Source organism: Parasteatoda tepidariorum, chromosome 8, assembly GCF_043381705.1.
Source record: "Parasteatoda tepidariorum isolate YZ-2023 chromosome 8, CAS_Ptep_4.0, whole genome shotgun sequence".
NCBI classification, from domain to species: domain Eukaryota; kingdom Metazoa; phylum Arthropoda; class Arachnida; order Araneae; family Theridiidae; genus Parasteatoda; species Parasteatoda tepidariorum.
The window spans coordinates 72,031,334-72,044,936 of record NC_092211.1 but is presented as its reverse complement, the minus strand read 5'-3'; the positions used below and the strand labels follow the sequence as shown (position 1 = coordinate 72,044,936).

Below are 13,603 nucleotides of genomic sequence, written 5' to 3'. Positions count from 1 at the left end.
AATCAAAACAAAGAGAAACAGACATACTTTCATAATTATGGAGAGCTAATATTTTTACAGTATCTGCTGGCTTAGCAAGTTCATATGCTGCTTCCTCTGCAGTTGCATGTCGTAAATCAATTCCATTATACTAAAAATAAATAAAAATAAGCATGCATACATGAAAAAGCATGGACATTTATTATGGAGTACTATTCTCATTAAGCCAAGTGAATAGATACTATACACAAATACACATAAATTTATAACCAAAAAACTTATTATTTAAGGTCAGCTTTATTTTAAGATAATAGAAAAATAGATCTACTTAAAAATCTCTTTTCTGGCGCATAAAGAAAATTTACAAAAGGAAACTTTTTTCACTTTATTGGTCGCACATTGAATTTATATATATATGCATTTCTTCTTCAATAAATAATTTAAAACTTTGTTTTACTTTAGTATACAATTAATTTCATTTGCTTTTACCCATATTTCTTTTTAAAATTTTAAACAATTCTGTACAATAGATGCAAGTAAAATATTTTGATAGAATTTTATTACTATTTTCAAACAAATAAATCTTTAGTAGTATTTTTTTTAAAAAAAGATTAAAACAAAGCTTGCATTTGTTTTTTTACTTTTAGAAATTGGTCTTAAGACAATCCAACTTCATTATTTTAAATGAAAAAATTAAGTAAAGTTATTGGTGTTAGCATTTTTTTTTAAATTAACATTTTCTTTTGCCACAGATATATTTATTTTGGATTGATTTAAGATTTCTGATTGTGTAGTTGTGATTCAAAAGAAATAATACTTGAACATATGTTTTATTGTGATGTCTATAACTGACAAGATATCACAAAATAAAATTTCTTGCATTGCTTAATCCTACTGTACAGGCAAGAAAGCATATAAAAAAATCATTTTGTTTTCAAATGTTACTTTAATGTAGATAACATTACATAAAATAAAAAATATGCTAGATGAATATTATTGCTGTGAAAAGATTAAAAAAATATTACCTCTAGAATTTGATCTCCAGTACGTAAACCATTGGGACCTTGGGCTGGAGAATCTTCTTGCACAGCATGAATGAAGATACCTACAGCATTACCACCTAACAGACTAATTCCCAAATTAGATGTTGATTTTTTAAGAATCACAAGTCTAGGTTCAGTAATGGATGTTTTTGAATTCTTCATTCTGTTACCAGAGCTTAAGCTTGAAAAGAAACACATTAAATTTTATTGTGAAAATATTATATAAACCTTAAAACTATAAAAATAACTCTGTCGCCACAACAGTAGCTTATATATTAAAGAAACTAGGTTATTTCCTTTTAAAGGTTATAACTTTATTTTCACATGTTTTTAGTTTTTCAAAAATTGTAAAATATTCAATATAAAAGAAGTAAGCCTAGAGGACTACCTCCTCTCATGACTAGAGGTCATGAACTGGGTGATCATCCATGCTGCTAAAATTTAAGTCTCCCAAAATATTAGTTTAATACAAAAATTTCATTTCCAGCAGATAAAATTTTATTAATTCTATTTGTAATATTTTGTGTTTTTATACTGTAACAATAATTTAAACATAGTTGATCTAACATAGTTACATTAAATATAGGCATGCTATTGGTTACCACAACCACAAATAAATTTGTCTTAAGCAATAAATATGACTTAAAAAACTAATTGAGGTTACTAGAATTTAGAGGTTAATCCAAGTTTAATTTTTTGGTACCCAGTTTTCAGAAAAATAAAAATATTACTAATATCTTTTTATCAAATAAAATATTCAAATTACATAGACACTATGTTTTACAGTTAATTAAAACAGAAATTTTCATAACAAGTCAGAATTTAAAAAAAAAAAATAGCATTTCTTATTTTTTGAAATAGCTCATTAAAAAAAACAGTACTTGAGTTTCATTTCATCGACCCTACCACCAAATAATTATCACATTGCTCAAGGGCAGCACAGCTCAAAAAATCATGTTTTGAGATAAGTGGGTTTAAAGATTTCCGTGCTAAGGAAAATGGATAAGAAATGCTTTAGTTTGCTTAAACGAAGATTACATTCAAGTTAAATTATGAGTTGTTGAGTATTGCTGCTGAAAAGAATGTGCATTTTCCTATTTACACCTGTTCTTAGTTCAAATTACATGTTTTTTCAGTTGTGCCACAATTGCAGCCCATGTCAAATTTTAAATACAAATATTTTTTTTAAAAAAACTAAATAATTATTTTCTTGTAATTTAATAAAAGTAAATTTTCTTAACCAGATTGCAAAATGTTAGGTAATTTTACTACCACTTGTCTTAAATCGACATTAGTAATAGACAGCCCTGAGGTGATTTTAATCCCTAAGAGATGATAACAAAATTAGTTTGCCGTCATGTCCTAAACTAAATTAAACTCAGTGGCACGACAGCCCATAGAGGGCCAAGGCCTACAGTGCTCATCTCAGTTTTCTTGACCTTGGGCTCTGGGGTGCAGAAGCAAATGTTCTGGTTAGGTGGTCAGCCGAACGCCGAACCCTAGTGTTCAGTTCCCAAGCATGCTTCGTACTCATTTATCGACCCACTAAAGGGATGAAAGACTGAGTCAACCTTGCCCGGCCCAAGGATCAAAACCAGGACCTGCAGCTGGTGAGCGTGAAGCGCTATCACTCAGCCACCAGGCGTCTGCAGTCATGTCCAACCTTGTTATAAAGTTTGGAGAATTAGACATGGAAATTTTTTATTAAAGTATCATTCTGATAAAATAAAATTTTGTAGAAAAAAAGGGCAGTTTTTTAAAATTTCAAATTTCTTTTTTGTGAATTTGATTTTTATTCTTTTTCGAAAAGAAATTTGGTTTTGGTGAAGGGACTATTTTTAGAAATTTAACTTTTGAGAAGGGGTCATAAAACAGTTCAAATCACAAAAATGCATTGCAATTAATTAGGTCAAACTTTCAAAAATCACCATTACCTATGAGCTTTCTTTTTTGTTAAAGTTGAGGCAGCAGAACTAGGTGTGCTGGGTACGTCTTCATTGGATACATCAATGGATTTAGAATGACTTAGCTTGTGATGTAGAACAGGAGTTTCACAAGGAGATATAGCATCACTAGAATATTCGTTTTCAGGCACCACTTCTTTGTATTCTTACAATAAAAAAGAAGTTCGTAAATATTTCTCATGAATTTCATATTTCTTTAAAACATGGAACAGAATGCATCGATCATAAGCAGGTATTTTTAAAACAAGTTACAAATAAATAGGAGTGTTACATGGCAAAATTTGCTAAACTTTTCGCCATTAAAATTCACAGTTGACACATTCACTGGCTACATCATTCAGAAAAAAATTAAATAACTATTCAGGGTTCCCACTTAACTTTGGAAAAAAAAATTCCCTGACTTTTTCAGGTATATCAGATAAATTTCAATGAAAATCTGTATCAGATTTTATCTATACCATGCATTTTTTCATTAGAAAACTTTGATTCTTTATTTTATTTTATTTGTAATGCCAAATATTAGATTTTGTGAGCAAAAACATACATTAGAATAAGGAAGGAAAAATTAACTAAGAAGTGGAATTTTTAAAAATAATTGTAGTAGATGTTAGAATTATTACTGTTACTGACAACTCTAGGACTAGTTATTTTCCAGGTATGATAGAGGAAGTTTCATGTTTTTTATAAAAAATTGCAACTTTGTCCTGCTTTTTGGAGTTAGAATAAAATTCTCTGACAATTCCAGGTTTTCCCTGTTCTCCCTGGCCCATCTTTGCTACTGCTTATCTATCAACACTCCTTTTCTACAAAAATTTAAAAAAAAACATGCACGAAAAAGTGCAGAGATTTAAGGTTTATAAGTTAAATTTTAAGATTTGCATGTTAAATGTTACTCTGGAAGCTAACTAACTTTTAGGTTTCATTAATCAGTTTCGCTGTTCATGATTTTGGTCTCTAACTGGTTATCATATGAGAAAGCATTATTTTCAGTGATATGAAAAATTTAAAACTCAAACAATAATGTCAAAATGATTTATTATTTTATTAATCCGCACTTAAGATACTTACTTTCTGGGTTGTATTGCACTAACATAGTTATACTATCCATACACTGTCGAAGAACATTTGCAGCAAGCCCATATGTTGCACTGCGCATATTAATGCCACAAACCTGAAAAAAAATTACCACATTAATAGTATTTTGCTAAAATTAATAGCTATTTAACTTAATAAAATTGAGATACATATATCAATATTCAACATGATCTAGAAAGTTTGTGTTCTATTAGAAACTTTTTAAAGAAAAACATTATTTTTTTTTAAATCTATAAATTAAAAAGACAATTTAAAGTATTTTATGATTTCAAACATGACATTTTAAAACAAATATGAACTAATTTGCACAGAATTTTGAAAATATAAACGCAAGAGAATTTTAATTCTGAATTATTTGACTGGATTTGTGTGTTTCTTTTCGAATGGAGATGGAACTTACAGTAAGTTTGATGGCTAGTACAATATTTTGAATAACAGTACACCAAGATGAACCAGATTTGCAGTTTGAATTTACACAACTTTCAAAAGAACAATACTAGCTGCCCTTTTGTAATGTCCACCATAGACTGGTAGCAATGGGCTTAGTTGAATGAACTGGCTTGCATTCAACCCCATGGAAAAACTCTGGTTCAATTTGGAAAGGAGTGAAAAACAGTCACTAACTACCAATAAATATTTTAAATCCTTTAGTTTGGAAATCAAAGGTTCTCCATAAAGTGCAAATTTGGGCAGGCCAATATCTTGAGTTAACTCTATTTTAATCTTACTATTTATTATAATTTATTTTAATCTTACTATTTCCTGATAAACCCCACAAAATTACAATTAAGGTTGCCGCCCCCACATATGCGAGTTCAAAAAGTAAAATTCCCACAATGTAGTCAAACCAGGGTTCGTGATTTTTTTGATTTTTTTAAAAAAATCAAAAGATTCAGATTTTTTTTTATTTAAATCAGATGTTTTTTTTTATTCAAATACACTGTAAGAACTTTAATTTATGATTTAAAAAAAATCATAAATGTTTAATCAAATTAACTTAATATTAAAACTATATTGTAACAATGTTTTAGAAGCTCTAACTAAAATAATTTTTCATTATAATACATGGCTTTGAATGCATTTTGAGACAAATGCATGATTAAAATTTAAGGACTAGATGAAATAGAAAATTTAAAGAATACTTCAGGGGTCTGTCTGGGTTTTTCTGAGAGGTACCTCTTTTGTGAAAATTAAAAATTATATTAAAAAATCAATACAAATATAGTAAAAATATGGATTTATCGTTTCTTACGAGACACAAAAATAAAATTTTAAGAAAAAGTATTTTGTGTGATTATTCTATCATTTTTCCTAAAGTTTAATTTGTAAAGGTACCGTTAAACGGTAGTAAATTTGTAAGACCCCTGTACTTTAACTATTAAAATAAAGTTTCAGTTAGCAAACCATAACTTTAATTTAAAATTGTGAATTCTTTTTTTTTCTCTTGATTTTTAAAATGACAAAATAAGTGTTGCAGACTGTGTTTATAAATGCAGTCATTCATCAAAAAATAAATAAATATTTAATCTATATATTTGTATATTAATATGTTCATTTTTAATTCTATATCAAAATAGATAAGTTAAGCTAAAAGAAAAATTAGAAAATCTATGTACTCATTGGAATTTTTTTTCACAAAATTTCTTAATAGAAAATCAGATAATGTCAAAGATATTGTAAGTATATTATGAGAAAAAAATACCAGTTAATAACTCTACTGCATCAAATAGACTTTGAAAGAGTTTGAAAAGGACGAATGACACTATATTAGGAAAAAAACATCTGAATTCATCAGCCCTTTTTTTTTCTTTTTCTGTTTTTGGCTTATTAGGGTAATTTCTTTTTAATATAACCTCAAGCTTCAGAAATATACATTTTCCACCAATAAAATATGACGTAGATTTTAATTCACGCTTTTTCATTCAAAAGGTAGAATTTTAATTAACATTATTTGTATTATTTTTTGAAAAAAATTCAGGCTTATTAATTATTTTCTACAGCTATGCAAGTCTATATTAAGACAGCATTAAATGTTTACTTTAATCTGTACTTTCAATCTCAAGAATCAAAAAATTTGTAAAAATGTAATTTCAAATGTGTTGGAATTTAACACACACCAAGAAAGTCATTTCGTTAACTAAAATTAATTAATGCAGCAATTTATTTAAATTAAATTTTAATACTAAGAAAAGAAAATAATAAAAGTATCAAAAATGTAAGACAATATTTTTTAACTTTTGAAATCAATATATATAGATAAAAAAAATTAGTTGATTTAAATCAATGATTTTTTAAAAAAAATCATTTGATTTAAATCATGATTTAAATCTTGATTTAAATCAAGCTGATTTAAATCAACGAACCCTGAGTCATACACGATCATCCAAAATAGTGCAGTAGGTGTGAGCTTACTACCAATCGGACCAAGGGTCATAGACTAAAAAGCTGAAACACCAACGGACAATAATTCTAACTCTGCTCCGATATGCATAGGTGTCCTACCACTTATTAGTATACAGAGTTCATACAGATTATCTAACAAATTATAAATATAAAAAAATAATACACACAAATAAGTAAAAATATAAATATTAAAAAATAAACTTCGTATTCAAAATGTAGAGATGTAGTAGACTACAGGTAAGTTTAAATTACTAACAAACTTTGCGACTTACCTCTAAAAGATGATCACCAATTTGAAGGCCTGCTTGATCAGCTAAGCTGTTCTTGGTCACAGATGATACAAAAATCCCAGCTTTGTCTTCACCACAGCTAATCTGAATACCCAAAGGTTCAGTACTTTTCTCAATGCAGATACTACGAGTGTCGCCAGGTTTAGGCCTGGAAAATAAAATTAGAATTTTTCTAAAGCTGATTGCATCATATTTTATACTAACATAAAATTACATAAGTTTTTTAACACTATAATTGATTCAAGTACTTTAAAATTAACATTTGCCAATACAAATATTATATGTGAGATCAAGGCTTAAAAACAATAAGAAAATTGAATCATTTTCATCAAAGTATGTTTTCTTAAAAAAAAAATTCTAAAACAGCTCCTAGGGATACCTAGAAATACTATCATATATCTGCACTCTGGGATTAACAAGCAATTTTGCACAAGTTACATTTATTCTTCGCTACAAAACTCAAAATTAATAGTTATCCATTAGTTACACTAGCAAATAATAAATAAATGTATAGTAAATGTAAGAAAAAATTAATATTTAAAAAAGTCATAAATGATTGCCTACCAGTATTTTAAAAATGAAAATTACAGAGATTTATAAATCAATAAGTTTATTGACAATTAAATATATGGTAGTGACCATAATATAATAGGAATTTGATTAAGTAGTATCAAATATTAAACATAAGTAAAACTATAAAAATAGGATTTTATTAATGTAATAAAAATCTGTAATATTTGAAATTTTCATCACAATCGTAGAAATTGATAAAATTTTCAATTTGGAATAAAACATAAAAATTACAGAATTATCAGAAGAAATTTTTTTTAAAGAGAATACTACCAATGCATATTTAAAATTTAATTAAGTCTAACTATGAAATATTGTAGCCAAGATGGCTCAGTGGTTAAGGCACTGGGGCATTACTTTGGGGTTCGATTCCCAGTGGCGGCTTGAAGACCACCCAACTTCAAGTCAATGAGTACCAGCTTGTCTGGGAATTAAAGGCGGCCTGTGAGCAGAGCTGACCACAATTATGCCGCTGGTCTTGAATTAGTGGAACCTTATCCTCCATGATCCCCCTGGTCCACAGCAGGCTATTGGTGGAATGCTTTACTCTGTATAGCATTTTATTCCCAATTACTTAAAAATATTAAAGAACTTAATAATTCAAATCTTTAGCAAATTAACATTCAATAAAGCTGAGATATTATTAAAAATAGAGCTTACGTTCTTCCCCTGTACTCTACTGAGGCTTGCGATCCGTCAGGATTAAGCCACTCAACTGTAAACGGAGGTAAAGGACTGCTACGTTCTGATACAGATGAGGCTTTCTCAATTGAGCTACTGGAAACTTTACCAGCTGAGGACTTAGACGTTACACTTGGATTTGATGGAATTCGAATGCGCTGATTTCTTTTATGGCAGGTTAATAACCCATCTGCAACAGATGGACTGTAAGAATCGTCTCTGTAAACAGTGTGGACATGAGCATGAGCTGGAACAACTCTTTTTGGAGTTTGGCAGGATGAACTGTGGTGGTAATGTAGATCAATACTTTGTGTTGGGGATGGATTTGAATAGCTATAATGAGAAGGACATGGTGAAGGAGACGGAGAGAAGCTGTGGCGACCACTGTCTTTGAGAGAGTATCGTCCACTGTCTGGATGTGTATGAAATGAGCGATCGACGAGCATGGACTCTGTTACAGATACACTTAACAGTGAATCTCCACTTCTTGAAGTGTAGACTGAAAGACCAGGAGGGGATGAATACCTAGCAGCAGAAGGCAAAGGAGATACTACGAGTGCATTACCATGAGTGCTAGTGGTGTGATTATGAGTGTGATGAGAGTGAGTAATACCACGTTGTCCTGTATTTAAAGTGTAAAAAGGAGTACTACTACGAAGTAAGCTTGGACTAATGACAGAAGCAGTGAGGCTCGTAGGAACTGTTACGGGATACATATGTGCGGAATGAGCACTCAGAGGCCTATCGGGTGAAGAAAATGATAATGGTATACCATCTGAATGACTAAAAGAAGTTCTATCTACACCCAAGCTCAACATGTTTTTACTACACTGGCTAGATGCATTTGATTCTAGAGAACTTAAGCAATCTGAATCTGAGACACCAAATAAAGCAGATCGTGGTCGAGATCGATTTCTGTTTTTATAAAACTCTAAAACATCTTTATTGGGATATGCCGAAACAACCGAGTAGTCCAATAATGAACTAGCGCTGGAATTTCCATTATATGATGGTGGTCTGATATCTGTAAGTTGTTCATTGCTCTGTCCAGATATTGTTTTATGGGGACTGGTAATCTCTGGTGAAGCATATGAAGACCCTGAGCTAGAAGTCTGAGTTGTGCAAGCACTTGGTGAAATTATAGGAATACTTGATTTTTTTGAAAAATTTGAAGTCTGGTGGCCATGCTGGCAATCCACAAAGACAGAAATTCTATCACTTTGCATAGATACAGAGAGACCACTATTTTCATTGTCACTGCAATCATCTAACAGATGATTTGGATGAGATTCTGATGATTGTTTTGAATTGCATTGCATGGAAGGATCATAAAGGCTGAACTGCTTGTTAACTGCTGCAAGTGACTTTCTTTCAGATTTCTTTCGATTAGGACATCTAGAAACAGTTCCAACTTCGTTATACTGAATTAAAGGTCCCTTATATTTTGGCCAAGTGCCACCATTTTTATCTGGTTTTCTTTCTTTGGAGCCCTTATTTAACATTCTACTATGAACTTCAAGAACTGAATCTAATTCAGCAATTGGATCTTCCTCATCATGACCTAATAAAGGAGACTGAGTAGTAGGTGAGTTTTTCTTATCCTTTGATGTGCGCTTTTCACCGAATATCTTATTGTAAGCTCGATCAAGTAAAGTAGGCTGAGAGGAAGGATATCTTGTCCTATCATCGGATGCAGCTTTTCGTCGCCTTGTGATTGGAGATAAAGGTGATGAATCAGGTGATTTCCTTGAATGATCTGATTGCACAGTGTTTGATTTCAGAGATTTCGAACCCTCGTGCTCATATAGAGTAGGCTTTTTTGGTGATATTTGAAGGGCCTCTTTTTCAGGTGAGGATGGTATACTGTCTCTTCCTAAAATTAAAATGCAACATAAATTTCATGTGTAGGAAAATAAACAATTTAAATCCTAAAAAAAAAATTCAAAATCTATTATGAGTTATTTAACGTACAATGAGAATAGGATTCTACAACTAAAACTCTTAATGACTTTATAGGATATATGGAAAAGAAACTAATAGTAAATCATTTAAATTAAAAAAATTTAACACTAAATGAATAATCTATTAGAAGAGAGCTCATATAAATGGCTTTATATGCAAGGATAAAAGTCCAGTTTTTATGACTTTTCCCATTTAAATAATCTGTAATAACTATGAAATATAGATTTTTTTCATACTTTAAGAGTCTGGCCAAAAATTTACCTTCAAATTGTAGATTTATTACCTTTATAAAAATAAAATATTCAGCTAAATTTTTTTTCTTTTTTTTAAAAAAGTAGAAGTAATTAATGCATGAACATTTTGTTTTTATTTTAAAACTTTGTTTAAGAAAATTAAAGCATCGATGCGCATATGCAGATTATCTAAACAGAAACTCACTAAAATCATATTATACAGAAATCCATTCAGTGCTTCCATGAGATACAGAAATTCTAGAAATTAGTAACCAAAAATCTAATAAATAATTAAAGTATACAGAAACCCACTCCTTGCACAAACACCTTGTAATATTTCAGAAAAGATATATTTTAAATATTACTTAGAGCAGCTTGAAAACGACAATCCAAAATTGTACATACAGCACAATCACTGTTTAATTAAAATTTAATAACAATAAAATGTTGGATTTATGATGAAAAATAAAATACTCAGCTGATGCTAAAAAAGAAGCTAAAATTTCTTACTAAACAAAATTCTAAAAAATTTTATACCTTCAACAAAAAAATACGTAACAATAAACTTTAAATGAGAAAAAATCAATACAAACCAAAGCTATTTGAAGTAGATCCTTTCTTTTTATCACTTAAAATATCAGAGTTTTGATAGCTTGATACAGAACTTGGAGGTGAGTTTGGGCATGGTATACATTTAGCTACTTGGAGGGTTAATGTTGAATTAGCCAAGTCTAGCATGTCTCCTACAGTTTTGACACTTTCTACAGATTTTCCATTGACCTAATATTGGACGTAAAAGCTTGTGTTTAGTATAATCATTATAAAAATCAAAAGAAAATTTTACTATGAAGAAGGTTATGTCAAAAATTCTTGACATTCAGGCTATGTAAAATATTCCTGTTCATTTATTAATGATAGTAAAGCAAAAAACATTTTAAAAAACAAATAAAAAATTTAATGAAAAATCAGAATTTTTGGCTTGATTGAATACATAAATAAAGGGATATCAAGCATTGAATGCTATAAAAATTTTAAATTTCAGTTAGATTATTAAATTTCAAATTGAAAACTTAAAATGAAAAAAAAAAACTAAAAATCAAATAAATGAATTAAAATTTCATTTTCAATTAAATTATATATGAAAAAGGAATATAAGAAGTTAGCATATAAAGATTTAAAAAAAAAAATTCTAATTTAGAAAGATTCAATTTCACATTCTCATTAACAAAATATCTTTTAAAAGAATGAAAATTATAATAAATCTAAATTTTTTTCAAAACAAAAAAAAGGGATAATTTTCTCTACTCGAGTATAATAAATACAAATTTTATTGCAAAAGAATAATAAAATATACTATTTTTAATTTTAGAATTATCTTGTTTAGAACAGTTTCAAGGATATTTTTATTAATAGAACACTAGAAAATTCATTACAGTTTCAGCAAAAACAATTCATTACAGTTGAGAAATAAACAGAATTTTAAAAACAGTACAATTAGTTAAAACTTACTCAAATCAATATTTAATATAAGTTTGTAAATGAGTTCAAAACTTCCTTAATCAAATAATTTTTAAGTAGGTATTTAAAGATCTAAAAAAAAAATGTTACTCATGATTTTTGTACTAAAGTAACTTAGTGTAAGATCCCTCAATTCACGATTTAAAAATCATGATATTGTATATTTGATTGGAACTGGTAATTTTTAAAGTAATAAGTGAATGACCCCTGAATTTATCATCATAAAAGTTTGATAATGTAAAATTGTTACTTGAGATTTTTTTCTTCTTCGTAATACTATTGAATTCCGTAAAAAATTTGAAACACTGAATCCTGCAAAATGCTATAAACTTGAAACTCTGTACATAATTAGTGGACGTATCCTAAATTTGAATTATCAAAATTTTGTGATTTAAACTAATTATTTATTAAAATAAGACTTTAAAACAAGACTTTAGATTGAAAACACTAATCTCCCTGTTCTTTAAATCAATCATATTCAAATCTACATTTGTATTCATAGAGAACAGGATGTTCTGAATTTGTAGAAAAATTAGGAAGATCAGGACAAAAAAAATTTTATCAGGGAAATCAGGACAACTAGGAGCCATGTAATCTATATTTTTATTAAGAAATAATTATAATCCATTTAAATAAATAAAAATTGCTTACATAACTATGACTTTAAATTTTAAAAAAGTAATTTAATATTTTGTGTCATACTAGAATAAAAGCACACCTCCAAATAATATTTACCCAAGACACTTCATATTAATACATCTTTTGTTCTTGATATTCAACAAAAATTGCTAGTTACTCCAAAAAAATTATATCAAAGAATATTATATTCATATGTAATCATAGGTATGTTACATTCATATGTTATTTCAATAATAACAAATTATTGATATTAACAGACCGATAATAATCTGTCTCCAACAGCAATCGATCCTTCTCGAGCAGCAACTGAACCTGGTGTAATACGGCTAATATAAATTCCATTTTCAATAGCAAGCCCATGATGTTTACCACCATGCACGCCTAATATCACATTACTCACTCCACGGCTATTGGTTAACCTCCGCCTTTTAATAACCTAAAAAAATATTTTTTAATTACCAATCTTTTATAGTATCAATAGGACTAAATATATTACGAAAATAATTGAGACATAGTTCTTACCAATAAAGCATTACCACTACAGTTTCTAATGGCTTCAATTGCATTTTTTCTGTCCATGTTGGAAACATCAACATTGTTAATTTTCATGATGCAGTCATTAATTCTAAAAATAATAATAATAAAATTAAAAACTTATTAAAAAAAATGACAAAAAACATAAATCGTTACAAGAAATAGTTTTTATAGGTAATAATTTATAACACTAACTTAATTTTTAAGCCCTTATTGCCTTTATTAACCTGAATTCAAACCATTAAAAATTTTAAATCACAGCATTTCAGATTTGAATTTATGTTCTTTTACTTCTCTGTAAGAAGAGAAGATTAAGTTTCAAAACAGCTTTTTGGTGGAAGAGGGCAGATTATATTTTAGCTTTTTTTTTTTTTTTAAATTTCCTGTTTTTAATTAAAGCTTTTTTGTTTTTTAATTCATAGCTTTAAAAATTGTTTACGGAGTATAAAAAAATATTGTTGACTAGTTGCAAACAGCAAAATTTTATATCTCTTTCGAGTTAAGGGAGAAAAAATCATTTTAAACAGAGTATTATGGAAATTCTCAAAAACTGTAATGTTTATCACTCAACCGTAAGACTAATTTCGACTACAAAAGCATAGTAGTTACAGATAAATCGTAAGTCTTATTTTTATAAAACATGAGTGAGATAAAATAAGAATTTTTTTTTTACATTTTATAATATAAAATAA

At 28.6% G+C, this 13,603-nt stretch overlaps 1 protein-coding gene across 1 annotated transcript in view; it reads right to left on the bottom strand.

The window, feature by feature from the left end:
• The window catches only part of LOC107448779 (Discs large 5), a 47,192-nt gene that overhangs the window by 13,036 nt on the left and 20,553 nt on the right, over positions 1-13,603 (bottom strand). The window contains exons 12-20 of the mRNA XM_043040969.2: positions 12,900-13,002; positions 12,637-12,813; positions 10,814-11,000; positions 8,005-9,898; positions 6,757-6,922; positions 4,055-4,157; positions 2,957-3,131; positions 1,005-1,203; positions 28-130 (exon numbers count right to left, since the gene is read on the bottom strand). Of these exons, the coding sequence (XP_042896903.1) occupies positions 28-130; positions 1,005-1,203; positions 2,957-3,131; positions 4,055-4,157; positions 6,757-6,922; positions 8,005-9,898; positions 10,814-11,000; positions 12,637-12,813; positions 12,900-13,002 (3,107 nt within the window). The remainder of the gene's footprint in view (positions 1-27; positions 131-1,004; positions 1,204-2,956; positions 3,132-4,054; positions 4,158-6,756; positions 6,923-8,004; positions 9,899-10,813; positions 11,001-12,636; positions 12,814-12,899; positions 13,003-13,603) is intronic.